Source organism: Pholis gunnellus (assembly GCF_910591455.1).
Source record: "Pholis gunnellus genome assembly, chromosome: 19".
Classification (NCBI taxonomy): domain Eukaryota; kingdom Metazoa; phylum Chordata; class Actinopteri; order Perciformes; family Pholidae; genus Pholis; species Pholis gunnellus.
Window position 1 is genome coordinate 14,875,077 of NC_136546.1, and position 13,892 is coordinate 14,888,968.

Consider the following 13,892-nt stretch of genomic DNA (forward strand, 5'->3'; position numbering starts at 1 on the left):
GCAGAATGTTTTTTGTGTGTGTGCGCCTCAGGTAAAAACTCCACAGTGCATTTGTTATGAGGAGCTGTGAAATCAGCTGTAACGTGCTGTGTGTTTGAGAAGGTAATTCAGAAATATCACTGCAGCTGACAAGCTAACCTTTAAAACACAAACAACAAATCAAAATGCTTTTGCCTGCCATGTTCTAGAAAAACTCAAATAAAAAAGAAATGAATATGAGAGTGCATATCCCAGCATGCAGTGGGTGAGAAGCAGCTGAAATTATTAATTTTACATCAAACATTTCATTTTCTGTACGTGTTTTAGCGATGGTAGTTGTTTTGAGAATCAATTCATCAATTCATCTTTCAAGCAATACAGTCCAGAATTCCAGGTTCTCCATTGTGATGATTTGCCGCTTTACTTTACTGATATTAAACTGAATATATTTAGATTTTGGACTGATTGTCAGACAAAACAAGACATGTGAAGACATCACCCAGGGCTTTAGGAAACAGTAAATGTTTGGAAGAATCTTGCAGTGCTAGACTTTTTGTTCTGTCAATGAAAATAGATTCAAACCTGCAACACCTGGTGACTGGTGATCTGGTCGATGAGTGAACATACATGACTACTACTGGAGTAAACATAGAAGGCCAAAAACCAACGAACACTGTTACTAGATGGAGTTATGAATTTAAAAAAAACAATGCTGTCAACATTGCTGTTTTGGGGAGAATAATATTTTGAATGCAAGAATGTTTTTGGGAAATGTTACAAGCCAGAGTTCAGGCTAAGTGCCTCCAGGTTTGGTGTAGTCAGAGGCACATTATGCCATTTTAATTCTAACTTTTCAATCAAATCAATCATTTAATTAAGCTTGCCCTTCATTTGATTACCAGCTGGATAAAGTGCAGCCCCATCGCTGTTGATAGCTGGAGTGATCAATAGCATTCTGTATCTGAAAGGCACTGATACAGAATCTGCACCTCCTTATCCGCATCAGGCTTGAGTCCATTATCGGAGAATTATCTTTGATCTGCCTGAATCTCTGTCTGTCGTCCATCTGAAGGCGGAGCGGCCTTGATCATGTGCCTTGAGTATACTTCTTCCCCTCTTGCTCACATTATTGTCCACTCTTTTCTCTTACCCTTTCTATTCCTCCCCTTTCTTCTCCTCCTTCATCCACTATCATCTTGTATCCTTTCCTCCTGTTTATTCTTTTATCCTCTTCTCTCTGCTTTCCACTCGTCTTAGTGGTGTCACGTGATCCCGGTGCAATGAGTTGGGTTACCTGAGGACTGTAGCTAATAGTGACAAATGACTGGTGTGCAGAGAGGAAAAGAGAATAGCAGATGAGAGGAGAGCGACTATCGGGTCAGCGTGCTCTGTGCACAGATAGAGAAAGCTTTTTGACTGAGAAAAAGATCAAAACATCTACAGCCAGTAGACTGTTAGCTTAGCTTAGCATTAAGAGCACAGAGTTTTGTTGTCACAGTTAAGCTTCCAGGTAACCAGTGGAAACTCCAGGAAGTCACACAATAGTCTGTAAATCAACAATGTGTTGTGTATCTAACTTTTAACTTCACCATCATACTGAAAAGATTAGGAACACGGGGCATCAGATAAAAGAGATGCACACCTTTGGCACGTGATACAATTGTAGTACTCTGTGTTTTGTGGGCACTCTTCTTGTCATGTTTTTTATTATGCATGTAATTTCTTATACAACTCAATAAAGTATCATGAAAGGGTAAATCATGACAGTGTGACAGCGAGCCAACATGCACAATACCAGGACCCAAAATGTACTTCAGCTGTCATTAATTGTATGGTCTACACGCCTTTCCTACTGTGACATGTCGAAATGTTTTCTGGGAAATTATTCCTCGATTATTCCATTATTCCTCGATGATTTACAATGAAGAAATACAGTAAATTAATCCCTCCACATGGAATGATATTGACATGGAATGATATTGAATGATGTATATGTTTGATGTGTTATAATTACAGTAATAATATTTAGTCAAGACATCAGAGGTGGTTAACCAGTACACACTCCGAGAACTGACAGGGTGGAGCAGACTTGACACAGCATCTCTCATCTCGGCTTGCAGCTCCCCATCGCTTTCAGCTTGCATCATGTCAGCGCGATCTCCGTTCAACATTCCAGCAGCTCTCGGTGTAGCGATCGCCCAAAGGCACTGGTCACAGATCGCTGTGTGTTTGTATGTGAGTGTATCTGACTCGCCTGTGGGACTCAGATCTCAACTCAGTCAGCCTTTCATCCAGGGCTCTTCACCGCCATAAGGAGGATAGAGACATATCTGATGCAGGATCAGTGGTACACGGTTGAAGGGGAAGCCTAAATCAGCCACAAAGTGTTTCTGGAAGGTGCAGTACATAAACCTAAGCATTTTTTTAAAGCACTTATGTTATATTTGTATTTTCTTACATGTGTGAATGATGAAATCACAACAGTGACATCCCTGTCTCTCTTTCATTGCAACTACTTTCATTCACTGTAAATGTGAGACAACCTGCTGAACTATCCTTGAGCAAGAATCCCTATAAGTTTTTCTGTAGGTGAACTGCTGACCTCACAACGGCTGAGTGAAAAGATGACTTTCTCCTTCAAAAATCACTCGAACTATTACTACTATATAGACAGCCCTCTGTCCCTTACATACTTTCACAGCAAGCCACAACAATGTTCGCTTCACACACATGCCGTTTATAAAGGCCGCATAGGAGCATATAAGAGGGCAATGTGTGTGTGTGAGTATGATTGCTAATTCATAATTCGGGTAATTTCCCCTTAAATGTATGGGAACTTAAACTTAGAGCAGCTTTTCACCTCTAAACACCTGGCAGCCTGCTTCCTTTGAAGCATGCTGACTCCTTCAGGCAGGCAGAGGGCTGTGCAGAGAGAGAAGAATTAAGAAATAAATTGATCATTATCATCATCAGCCAGAGACACACTAGAATCCTATAAGGTTATACGGGCAGACTTTAAAAGCAATCCACTAGATTAGAAATGATGAAGGTAACTCAGGTAGGACCAAAAGACTTGAGAAATCTGACCTCAGCTTCCAGATCAATATGCAGTAGGGGTTGATTATTGAAACAATTTTCCCTACACAACGTAAAAAAAAGGTTGCATTCATGATGGGATTGCCGATGTAGGCAATAAGATGAAAAAGCACCGAAAGGGTGGAGACAGAGCCGGACAGTGCAGGTAGCGAGGTAACAGAATGGTCATGTACAGGCAGCATCTCCCACACAGCCACACACACACACACACACACACACTGAACCGCTTTCCTCAGAAAAAAATAAATTCAGCACACAGAAATTGAATTCTGTCTTGGAAGCGAGGCGTGGTGTTCGAGTCATGAAAAAGAGGGAGAGACACAGAGAAGCCAAGACACCGAGCAAGAGAGGGAGAGATATTTAACTCTCATTGAGAGTCGATGTATGCGGCCCCTCGGTGGGATTCAGGGTGTGACTCATTGCAGCTGGCGTTGCCTCCACCTTAATCACACACACATACACACTTTTCATAACCCTCAGGCCTTGCGTATGTTGTGTGTCCCCCGTGCTTAGCGTTCTGCCGGGTTCCACCTGTTAACAGACGATGCGCAAGCTCTGCTTCATGCCGCTGTATAATGTTACTTGTGATCTCCTTATGAATCAGCTTATGCCAAGATATGAATGCAGTCTGAGCTGCTGAGCCTTCCTACGAGCATGACTTAGAAGACAGATGCTGTTCAACTTGGCTAGGTGTGTGTGTGATCCTTCTAACCACCCACTCAAGGGATTAGTGTAATGGTGGTTGGATGACTCATCGGTCAATGACTTTGGAGGAGAGGGAGGGACAGCATGCCAAGTCGTCACCCACATGCTGTGTGTTTGTGTTTCCACCTGTCCCTCACTGCGGCTCCACCTTGGATGTCGAAATGTCATTTACACCTGCAGTTTCATATCTTACAGCAACTTCGATAAAGTCCATTTCAAATGTAGGCAAATCTGGGGGAAGGGATGGGGGGGGATTAATGGCTGCCTGTGTCTCGACAGCAGTGGCAGACGGCTGATCTTGGAACACGACCCCGGCACCGCGTCGAGCTGTTAGGCCATGCGTACGCTGCTTAACGAGCCATGAGCAATTGCCATGATCTCGCCACAAATAATTCATGAGGAGCCCTGTAGAGGAGCTATGGAGCTGAAAGGGAGGGGGGGAGGGGGGGGCAGCCTAAGTGATGCCAGGGTGGGAGGCAAGAGGAGGAAGGCAGAGAGGGATCCATCTGACAAATGTGTCTGCAATAGAAAGGAAATCCCCCATTACCTAGCACACTGACAAGTATGCTTTCTAGTGTGTGTGTGTGTGTGTGTGTGTGCTTATTTTTAGACAGACATTTGTGTTACTACAACTGAAAAAAGGCACAGTGGGAGTGTTAACAGTGTGCATCACAATAGCAGGATGTGTGTGAGATTTTTGCGAAGGCATGCGCTATGTGTGTGTGTGTGTGTGTTGGAGAGGTGATGGAGTGAGTTCATATTTCTCTGACAGTCGTGAAACCCAAAATGTTCAACTGGAAGAAATTTTGTTGAGTTTTTTTTGCTGAAACCAAGGGAAGCTGCACTAATAAAGTGTACTATCATAGAGTAAAGGGGTGGATGTGAATGTGTCAGAACCCGGTTACTTTTTTGTGGTTGAATATCAGAGCTGAAGTGTGAATTATTGCACAAATGGCTATCAGTTGGAAATGAACAATAGGCCATAGTGTTGAACAAAATCCAAGTGAGCACCACTACTGATCCTAAGCTAGTGAATATCAAACCAGATATCCACAGCTTGTTATATATCGATCAAGGCGATTCAATTGGAAACTAAGAATGGCATTGTCAGTAATAGTGAAATATTTAACAAACTATTGATGCATTGCTATGAAATTTGGTACAAACACCCATGTCGCCAAGAGGATTGACTATGGGGATTGCCTGACTTTTCATTTAGCGCCACATTTCGGTCGAAATTTTCAATTATCCTGTGAAATATCTCAACATCTCTTGGATGGATTGGTGCAAAATTCTGGAATTTTAATTTAGGGCCACTATGACGTTGACATTGGTGGTTTTGAGTAAACTGTCTAACAACTATTAGATCGACTCCAATAAAGTACAGGATAAATACAGGATGCATCTTAAGCTATTTTAAGCTATACATGTCAACATTTTCATTTGTATAATAATGTCTTTACACCTGCTAAACATAAGCATGTTAGCATGCTGCCATTAGCCTTTAGCTCAAAGCACTGCTGTGGCTCCGTACAGCCTCACAGAGATGCTAACATGGCTGTAGAGTCTTGTTTTTTCAAAGCGAGACAGCTACGGAGACCGAGAAGATCACTGTTTCTGACGGAGGCACTATAGAGACCAGTGACACGTACCGGTGGAACACACAGACTAATAGAAATTGGGATATGGAGACAAAGGGCCTGTGTATAGGTCTCTGTGGCATGTCATCATAGTGAGGGAGAGGGGTTGACTTGCTCCATCTGACATTTACCAGTCCAACTGAAAATGTCACGGAATGCCAGCCTTTACATCTGGATATAATGGTGCCTCTTACAGCCCAGAGCTATTGATCCCAAAAACTTCTGTCTATTTTGCCCCCTCTCTTGTTCCCTCTGCCCACTGTCCCGAGAAAAACCACCATCCCTGTGCTCCTAAACTCCATCACCCACACCTTTCAAGTCTCCACACCAATGTTGTGGCTACAGTTGCTGTGTGTGGAAGTTTTTGTTCATTTCGTTAGTTTCCTTCCCACCTCGAGGGTCTTTTCAGGTTAGTTTATTGACCGACTGACTGACTGAGTGGCTGGCTGAGAGGACCACGTAGAGGTTTGCCAACTTTGTCAGAAAAAGAAAAGGGACGCAGAGGGAGCTTTGTTGTGGGCCGGAAAGAAAAAGGCAGATCCAATTTAGTTTCCTCGTGCGTGTGTGCTCAGTCTTATTTACCGTTAAATGCTGCATTCAACTTTTTTGTGCGATCTCTAACCAAAACATGTTGCTTTTCTTGGCCATGAAATAACTATTTAGTGAACAAAATAAAAGTCCTATCGAAGACTCTTCAAAGATAACAATCTCGATTCAATTACCTCGAGATCAGAGCAACAATGTGTCAAATCAAAATCATGTGTAAACATTTTGTCATGGTAGTAAGACTTTTTTTGTGATCCGAGGAAACTAACAATTCCCTCTCAGGCCTTCCACGGGTACCAGATGTATTTCATATTGCCGTTATCACACTTCACTAAAGGTCTAGTGAGTGGTTCATTGGATGTAGGGAGAATAGGAAGTGGTTTAATCTTGCCAAAACAATAACCAAAAGCAATCAGACCCTACGAGACGATGCATTCTTTACAGAGCACTGCTCTCAACCTCATTTCAAATTAAACAGTAATCTCTTCTCCAATAGCTAATGTAGAAGCTAATTATGTTGAAAACCACTCATAAGCATTTTCTGTCTTTGTTTGCTATGCTGCAGAGCATTTGTGTCTCACTTTTAGGAACTGTATTTAGATCCATGGCCTCTCAATTTGTTTTGGGGAGTGTTTCTGTCTAGTCTATTTCTGTCCTTGCTACACTATTGTCCTCGGTTGACTGCCTTCACATCAAGTGCTGGATTTATTTGGCCACTCTGCCAGCTCAGGCAGATAGGCCCCGCAGCTACCACCCAATACGCAACGGCTGAATCCACTGTTAAGATAAATATAAACCACCATAATTGTCATACTTGTTTCGGAGATTTTCTCTCTGGGTTAACGTGTTTGAAGGGCCGTCGTTGTTTACAGATTGGAGAGGATAAAACCCTGCCAGACTGCAGTTTTCCTCCTTTCTGTTGGATGAATTGATGTGTTTTTTTTCTACGGTGCATTATAAAGCTTGCGGTATGATGTACCTGTTCAAAGCTTCAGTCCGCTCAATGTTTTCCTCATCGTCTTTTTCCACCCACGTTAATTGGCGGTTGTTACATTCAAAATCCATACTCAAAGAAGATTACGATCTTAATTAGCTATATCACAGCCTTTGGGCATATTACATTTTTGCCCAGCAGTACACAATGCCATGAAAGCAGTGGCACAGCTTTGATGGCAACGGGAGCTTGATTCAATTAGCTGCCACTCCTCAGCTGCAATACTGTACCTACCGTCTCCCCGGCATCACCACAGCCACTTCATCGTTATGAAACCCCATAGGTCATGGAAATAGCAGGTTTAGCTGACAATATGAGTCATGTGGTGAACTTAAGTTAATGATCATTGCCATGCTATAACAGGTTCAATAACCACCTTCAGAAGCCAAAGAGATGCCTGTAAAATGTTTTACATTTTGTCATTGCTGTTTTACACAAGGCAGTCATACTGTGGACTAAAGCTGCTGAGATACGCAAGTAGTTACTTGATGCTTCGGGAAGCTCTAGTTGGATGTAGAATGTATAGGCAGGAGGAGAGTTTTCTCTTCTTTTTCTTTTCTTCAGTCACACTTACATCGGTGTTCTTGTCTTTTAGTTTTAACACTTCATCCTCCTGCAAGGTGACTGTGTTCACAAGTTTGTGTGGTTATCAAAATCCACACATTTTTTGCACACATCCTTTACGTGTTTATTTTATTTAAGTCAATTTTATTCACCAGTAACAATCTAGACTCCTCATGAATGCAGATTGCTGTATTTGAATGTGCATTAAGTAAGTGTAGCTAGAGTATGTAGAGTATGCCCTCTAGTGTTGTCCAAACTCAACCGTGTGCAGGTGTTCTGAACTGTGTATCATGCATTTCTTTATTGTCTAACGGTTTGTCCTTCCTCCCTCTGTAGGTACATCCGCACCATGTACCTCGGTATACAAAGTCACCGGCAGAAGGAGAACCAGCGGCGTTTTTACTGGGCTATGATGTACGAGTATGCCGATGTCAACATGCTGCGACTGCTAGAGACCTTCTTAGAAAGTGCCCCTCAGCTGGTGCTGCAGCTCTGCATCATGATCCAGAGCAACAAGGCTGAGTGGCTGCAGTGTAAGGGCTTTCCTCAGGCTCTGGAGTCGAATTTTGTTTCAGTGTAGTCTCTCATATCCTTTATTTTTTTTGCATTATGTCATACAGTGATTGCCGCATGAAGCCAAGAATCTTCCGCATTTTACACCTGACAATCCATTTTCCGTGAAGTTCCCATATCACGTTATTTAAAGTGTACTTTTGTATCCAGTCTCCAACATTCATCACTCTCTTGTTATCGAAACCTCTTTTACAATTCTAGTTTCCTCGTGCAAGCTCCCCAAGGAAGGCAGTTCAATCACAACAAGTGATACCTTCCCTGTCTGTGTGTCTAAAGCAATGGCATCAACACATTTGCTGAGAAGCCACATGCTGCTCTTCTGCAGATAATCCTCTATCATTTTTCATGCAGCAGGTTACTGCTCTGACATATCTGCTGTCTCTACTATTATTATTCTTAAGGAAACTGAATTGGTGCTCTAAATGGAGAGCATGTTGACTGAATGACCTATGATGATCCTGGAAATAATGTGGCATTCTAAAATGTGATGGATTGCTTTGGCTGAAATAAAATGTACTGTATACAGTCAGTGGAATGGCAGCCAAGTCGAGATAAAACTATAAGTATTTGGGCGATGCTTCAAAAGGAAGCTGGATTTCTCTTGCAATTTCTGATGTTTTTAGAACCATCTCACAGCATTTGTCAGTATCAGTCTTGCCATTCTTGGTCTTTCTCTTCTTTTACTCTTTCTCTCTCTGTCTGTATTCCCAGGTGTTTCTGCCATTTCCTCCCTTCTGTCCCTGGCCTGGGTGCTAGCCTCTTACCACAAACTCCTGCGTGATTCACGTGACGACAAGAAGAGCATGAGTTACAGAGGTGCCCTGGTGCATCTGTTCTGGCGCCTCTTTACCATCTCCTCACGGGTGCTCTCCCTCGCTCTATTTGCCTCGGTTTTCCACATCTACTTTGGCATTTTTGTGGTGCTCCATTGGTGTGCCATGGCTTTCTGGGTCATCCATGGCGGCACAGACTTCTGCATGTCCAAGTGGGAGGAGGTACTGTTCAACATGGTGGTGGGCGTGGTCTATGTCTTCTGTTGGTTCAATGTACGTGCGGGCCGGACACGGTACAGAATGGTGGCCTATTACACAGTAGTACTGTTAGAGAATGCCATCCTTAGTCTCCTTTGGTATGCGTACCGTGACCCAGTCACCACTGACGCCTATGCCTCTTTTGCCCTCTGTGGTGTCTTCCTGTGCTTTGCTTCAGGTGTGGCCTGTATGGTTCTCTATTACGGGGTTCTTCACCCTATGGGTCCCCGGTTGAGGGTGCTGGCCAGCTCCTGCTGTGCTGAGCTTCTGTGGGGCCTTCCATTACCCCCCGAGGCCGAGCCCATGGCTCCCACACCGGGGCCCCGTGGCTCTCAGGCCACCCCCACACGGGGTATGGCAGGGGAACACGAGGATTCAGACGAAACACCCACGGACACCTGCCTTCCGGTTTTCCAGGTGAGGTCCACAGAGCCCGTGGATGCAGCTGGCAGGCCCATCCAGCCTGAGGGTCCTCTCATCAAGATTGACATGCCCAGAAAACGCTACCCAGCCTGGGATGCACACTTTGTGGATCGGCGCCTGCGCAGGACCATAAATGTGCTGCAGTACATTAGCCCTAATGCGGTGGGCATCAGGTATAGGGACGGTCCGCTTCTTTATGAACTCCTGCAGTATGAATCCTCCCTCTGAAAGCTTCTTCTCCCACAGCTCCGTCACCTCCTCTTACACACTACGATGCACATGCGTTCCTTTCTTTCACTCTGCTCTTCCTCCTCTCCAGACATTATCTCTTTCCATTTGACACTCGGCTCTCTCTTTCTCCCCCTTCTAATCATTCAATTTTCCTGCAGGAGATGTGTGTTTGTCAACCCGAAAATCTGTCAAGACAGTCCAAACACACAGTCATGATTTATTTTTTGGAAAAAACATCCAGTACAGAGAGAAAATGATGAACCTACAGTATCTCATGCGATACAAACAGAAGTATCATATGAATCCCTCTACATTGATAGAGGAGGGTTCTGTATGAGTGTGTAGATAACATATGAATGTTCCATTATGAAATGTGTTTAATGCATTATACTGTATTGGTGATTCAATCTGTGAATACTTGTGAAGGGCATATTGTATGTCCCTGTGACATGGGACTGGCGCAAAGCCTGATGGGAATGATGGAGGAGAGTCTCAGAGGGGACAGGTCTTTGCACATCCCAACATTTACTGCCATTCTTAATGTTAATTATTGAAATGTATGATAATGTTTACCAAGTCCTTAGCCTGCAAGCACTGAAAATTCGTATCATGACCCTGTAAATTACAGAAAGGACACAATCAAAGATGTTTCGAAGAGAAGCACTTCAAAATGGATTTTCCCCTCTGTGAGCTTATGTGGCTCAAGTGCATCCTGGCTGTTCTATTTTTGTTCAAAATTCTACATCGTAATCGCATCATGTATGGAGGAAAAAAGAAGCACATTGACCTTCAATCAGTTCCACCCACACATTACATTTTTACAGTTCAGACTGCCCTCCAGTGGAGGCAAGCTGTAACAGCCTTACTTAGTCATCTTTGCCCGAACAGCACAAAGTTTTAGGATTACCACCTGAGATGAGAAAAAAAAAAACACACAATGAAAGGAATGTAGAATGTAGTTGAAATGAGCACAACATTTTCTAAATTGGTGGGTAGAAAATAATAATAAAAAACATTCCAAAGACTTTTTTTTTTTAAAAGATTGTAAGTCTAGTAAGGGGTAGAAGGGTACAAATGTGTTTTAACACACATTTTGGTTTGAAGTGCAAAGACAGCCTTCAAGGAATCCTCCACCATTCCCTTCTGAATCCTAGAACGTAATCCCTTATACAACCTCCCTATTTTGATTTATTATCAACAAATGTTTTAGGTTGATTAATATATGCGTATTGGGTGCAAAGATGTGTAATAAGTTCTTGAAAAAAAAAAATATGACAAATCTGAGAAGATATTTCTATGCTATTATACTTCAGTACGTATTTGTGTCCACATTTATAGTCATTGACATAACTATATTTTGCCAGAACACACTTTTTTTACATAACAAAAAAAAAATGTTGTGCAGTGCAGCGTTAAAAGGTATACTCCTCACAGAGCAACTGTTCTGGCACCTGCTAGCGCAGTTGAAACAAAAGCCAAATCACATCTTACAGTACTGTCTTTCCAATCTATCGGCCCCCTTAAACCAGTAGAATGAGTCCCTGCAAAACGTTGCCGAGCAGCAGTTATACACTGATATACATCTCTCAGCTGAACCTGCGTGAGCTCTCCGCTACAGATACCCACAGGACGACCGTTGTATTCACTCAAGACAAAAATGAAATAAAATCTAAAGAAAACATGCCTTCTAAGTCAAAGGAAGTTGACGAAAATTACCAGAGGGCTACTAAACAAGTCATGAGAAAAAGAAAAAAAATGAATGCATTTCATACTCAAATTGTATCTATTTACTCAATGATCCATCCGTATATATAATGTGTGGTTTTTAACATTGCAGTGTTGGGCATGACTTTGGTATAAGGCATTAGTAAAAAAAAAAAAATGCACCCAACAAGGGATGCCCAAGAGCCCTACATGAAACAGAGATTCCTTTCTCCTGGCTCACTGGCTGTCTGCTTAGCTGTGGCCACATGTGCCTGCTAACATCGTACTGTAAGAAGCGGATGCCATGTAAGTCCAGGTCAAAGGTGAGAGGGGTTTTTTGCCAGGGTTGGAAAAGAACATCAGGACAGATCGTGATAAAGGGCCTGACTGGTGTGTGATTCCTTGTATGCGTGTGTGAAAAAGATCGGTGTTTACCTCTCTCTCTAGCGCGTGCTGTGCAAACTACAGTATGTATTAGGGGATCTGAGTGTGCCTGCATGGTGTTACGCAAGCTTGTCTTGTGTGTCTCCTCAGCCCTTTACCACAGTTCTGTTCTCTCGCCGATTGTTCGGCTCCATCCCTGGTTGCTGCTCCGCCCTCTTCCCCATCTCTTCGGTGCTGGGCCTTGGCGCACTCCTGTGAAACACTCTCACACTCTCTGGTAACTGAACAACAGGGGGTTGAGGGTGAACAACTGGAGATCCTGACATGAGAACATGCAATGAGGTACACTGCCATAACCGAGAGCTTCAACATCCAGGGTCTGCCACCCTTCAGCTTAAAAGTGATGTTCAGCCCTGAGTAATTGAGAACTGTTTGGTCAGCTGAGGTTGGAGCAAACATCCAACACACCATATGTATAGATATACATGAGTATGCAAACAACCAACTTGTTCATTCTTTTCCATCGTAGCCAGAGTAGTTCCTCTCTGTTGTAGTGAATGAACAGCCATGTTAGTAGTTAGTCAATTAATGAATAGTAAGTATTGTTAAACTAAAAAAAAAAAAAACGAAGCAAAACAGCCAATACAAGGGTTCCTCAGGACCAACAAACAAGACCACTGAACCAACTGACTCAGGGGTGTCTCAATGCAGTTCTCATCCGCAGGCATGTCCTCAAGGGTCTCCATTTCTTCCTTAACATATTGCATCCCGGACCACTCCTCGGCTGGGATTGTACCACTAAATTATGGTTTGCACATTTTTTTGTTTTCTTAGAATGATTGATCAATGATTGCTCATTCTTATTATTGGGGGTGGGGGTGGGGGGGGGGGGGGCGTTTTTTGTGGTAGTTGGCTGCCTGGCAAATGGTGCATCCTTTCTAAACTCTGCTGACCTTTTCCAGAAGTGGACACATGTCCAAATCAGGTGCAAATACACTGTGATTCATTCATTTGCGTGCGTGTGTGTGTGTGTGGAACGACTGTAAAAAATATAGTATCATGAACAAGATTACGTACAACTGGGCTGCATTTCATAGTGGTGCTTAATGTCGTAAAACGCAGAGTATTTATGCTTGCTTAGCTGTGTCAGAATATTAGTAATGACGGTTCATTTCAACTAATTTATTTTAATTAAGTCTGCAAAGAGTCTATATGCACAGGTCATTTTTATGAAACACACAGTATATTTTCCGAATTTCTACAGAACAATCATAGTTTTGCCACTTTCTGTATTAATGGTTAATAAGTTGGGTTTTAGTATTTTTCTTGTTTTCTTTAAATTACACACGGGTTTTCAAGAGCTAAGCTACACACAAGTGGAAGTGGAAGCCGTTACAATACAGGGCAGCATTAAGGCGACCATAAACACGGTCACAACGAAATAGGTTACCTGCCCAACTCCACACACAGCAAGAGCATTTGAACAGCAAGCTTGTTCTTCTCAGTCCTTGTTGTGCCTTGTTACTTTGGGTGCTACAATCCAGCCATGGCAGCCAGGTTCACAAACAACAATGCCAATGTCTTTCTTTACTTGTTTTATGTGCCAGCACACTCACCGAGTCGATGACAACACCAAACAATATTCTCTTCCGTCTCGTCTCCTGATCAAGCCAAGTTCTCGATTCTGTCAGCTCGCGCCTCAGTCGACGACGCCATTTAGTCTCGCCATTTCACCCAAGTTGTCATCCACAGGACGCCACTGTTTCCTAGTTACGGTGTTACGACTAAACTTCACATGTGTGACAGAACCAAGTGGTGGGTATGGGGTGAAACCCAGTTATTGGTTCTGTCAAAAGATATAGGAGAAAAAGTAAGGCAATACTGAACATCTTCCTGTACTTGAACGTAGGATTCCTCATCTTTATTACGTTTCAGCAAGCTGAACCACAACAGCCCCAGGTGATTCAGCAAGTTACAATTCGCAGTTTGGACTGAGCTCAAAAGCGTTAGTATTGAACTGTT

General features: G+C 43.0%; 1 protein-coding gene across 1 annotated transcript in view; it reads left to right on the forward strand.

The window, feature by feature from the left end:
* The window catches only part of xkr6b (XK, Kell blood group complex subunit-related family, member 6b), a gene marked incomplete at both ends in the record, with an annotated part of 40,929 nt that extends 31,150 nt beyond the window's left edge, over positions 1-9,779 (forward strand). Inside the window, 2 exons of the mRNA XM_079180363.1 lie at positions 7,861-8,057; positions 8,809-9,779. Of these exons, the coding sequence (XP_079036489.1) occupies positions 7,861-8,057; positions 8,809-9,779 (1,168 nt within the window). The remainder of the gene's footprint in view (positions 1-7,860; positions 8,058-8,808) is intronic.
* Positions 9,780-13,892: the final 4,113 nt, after the last annotated feature.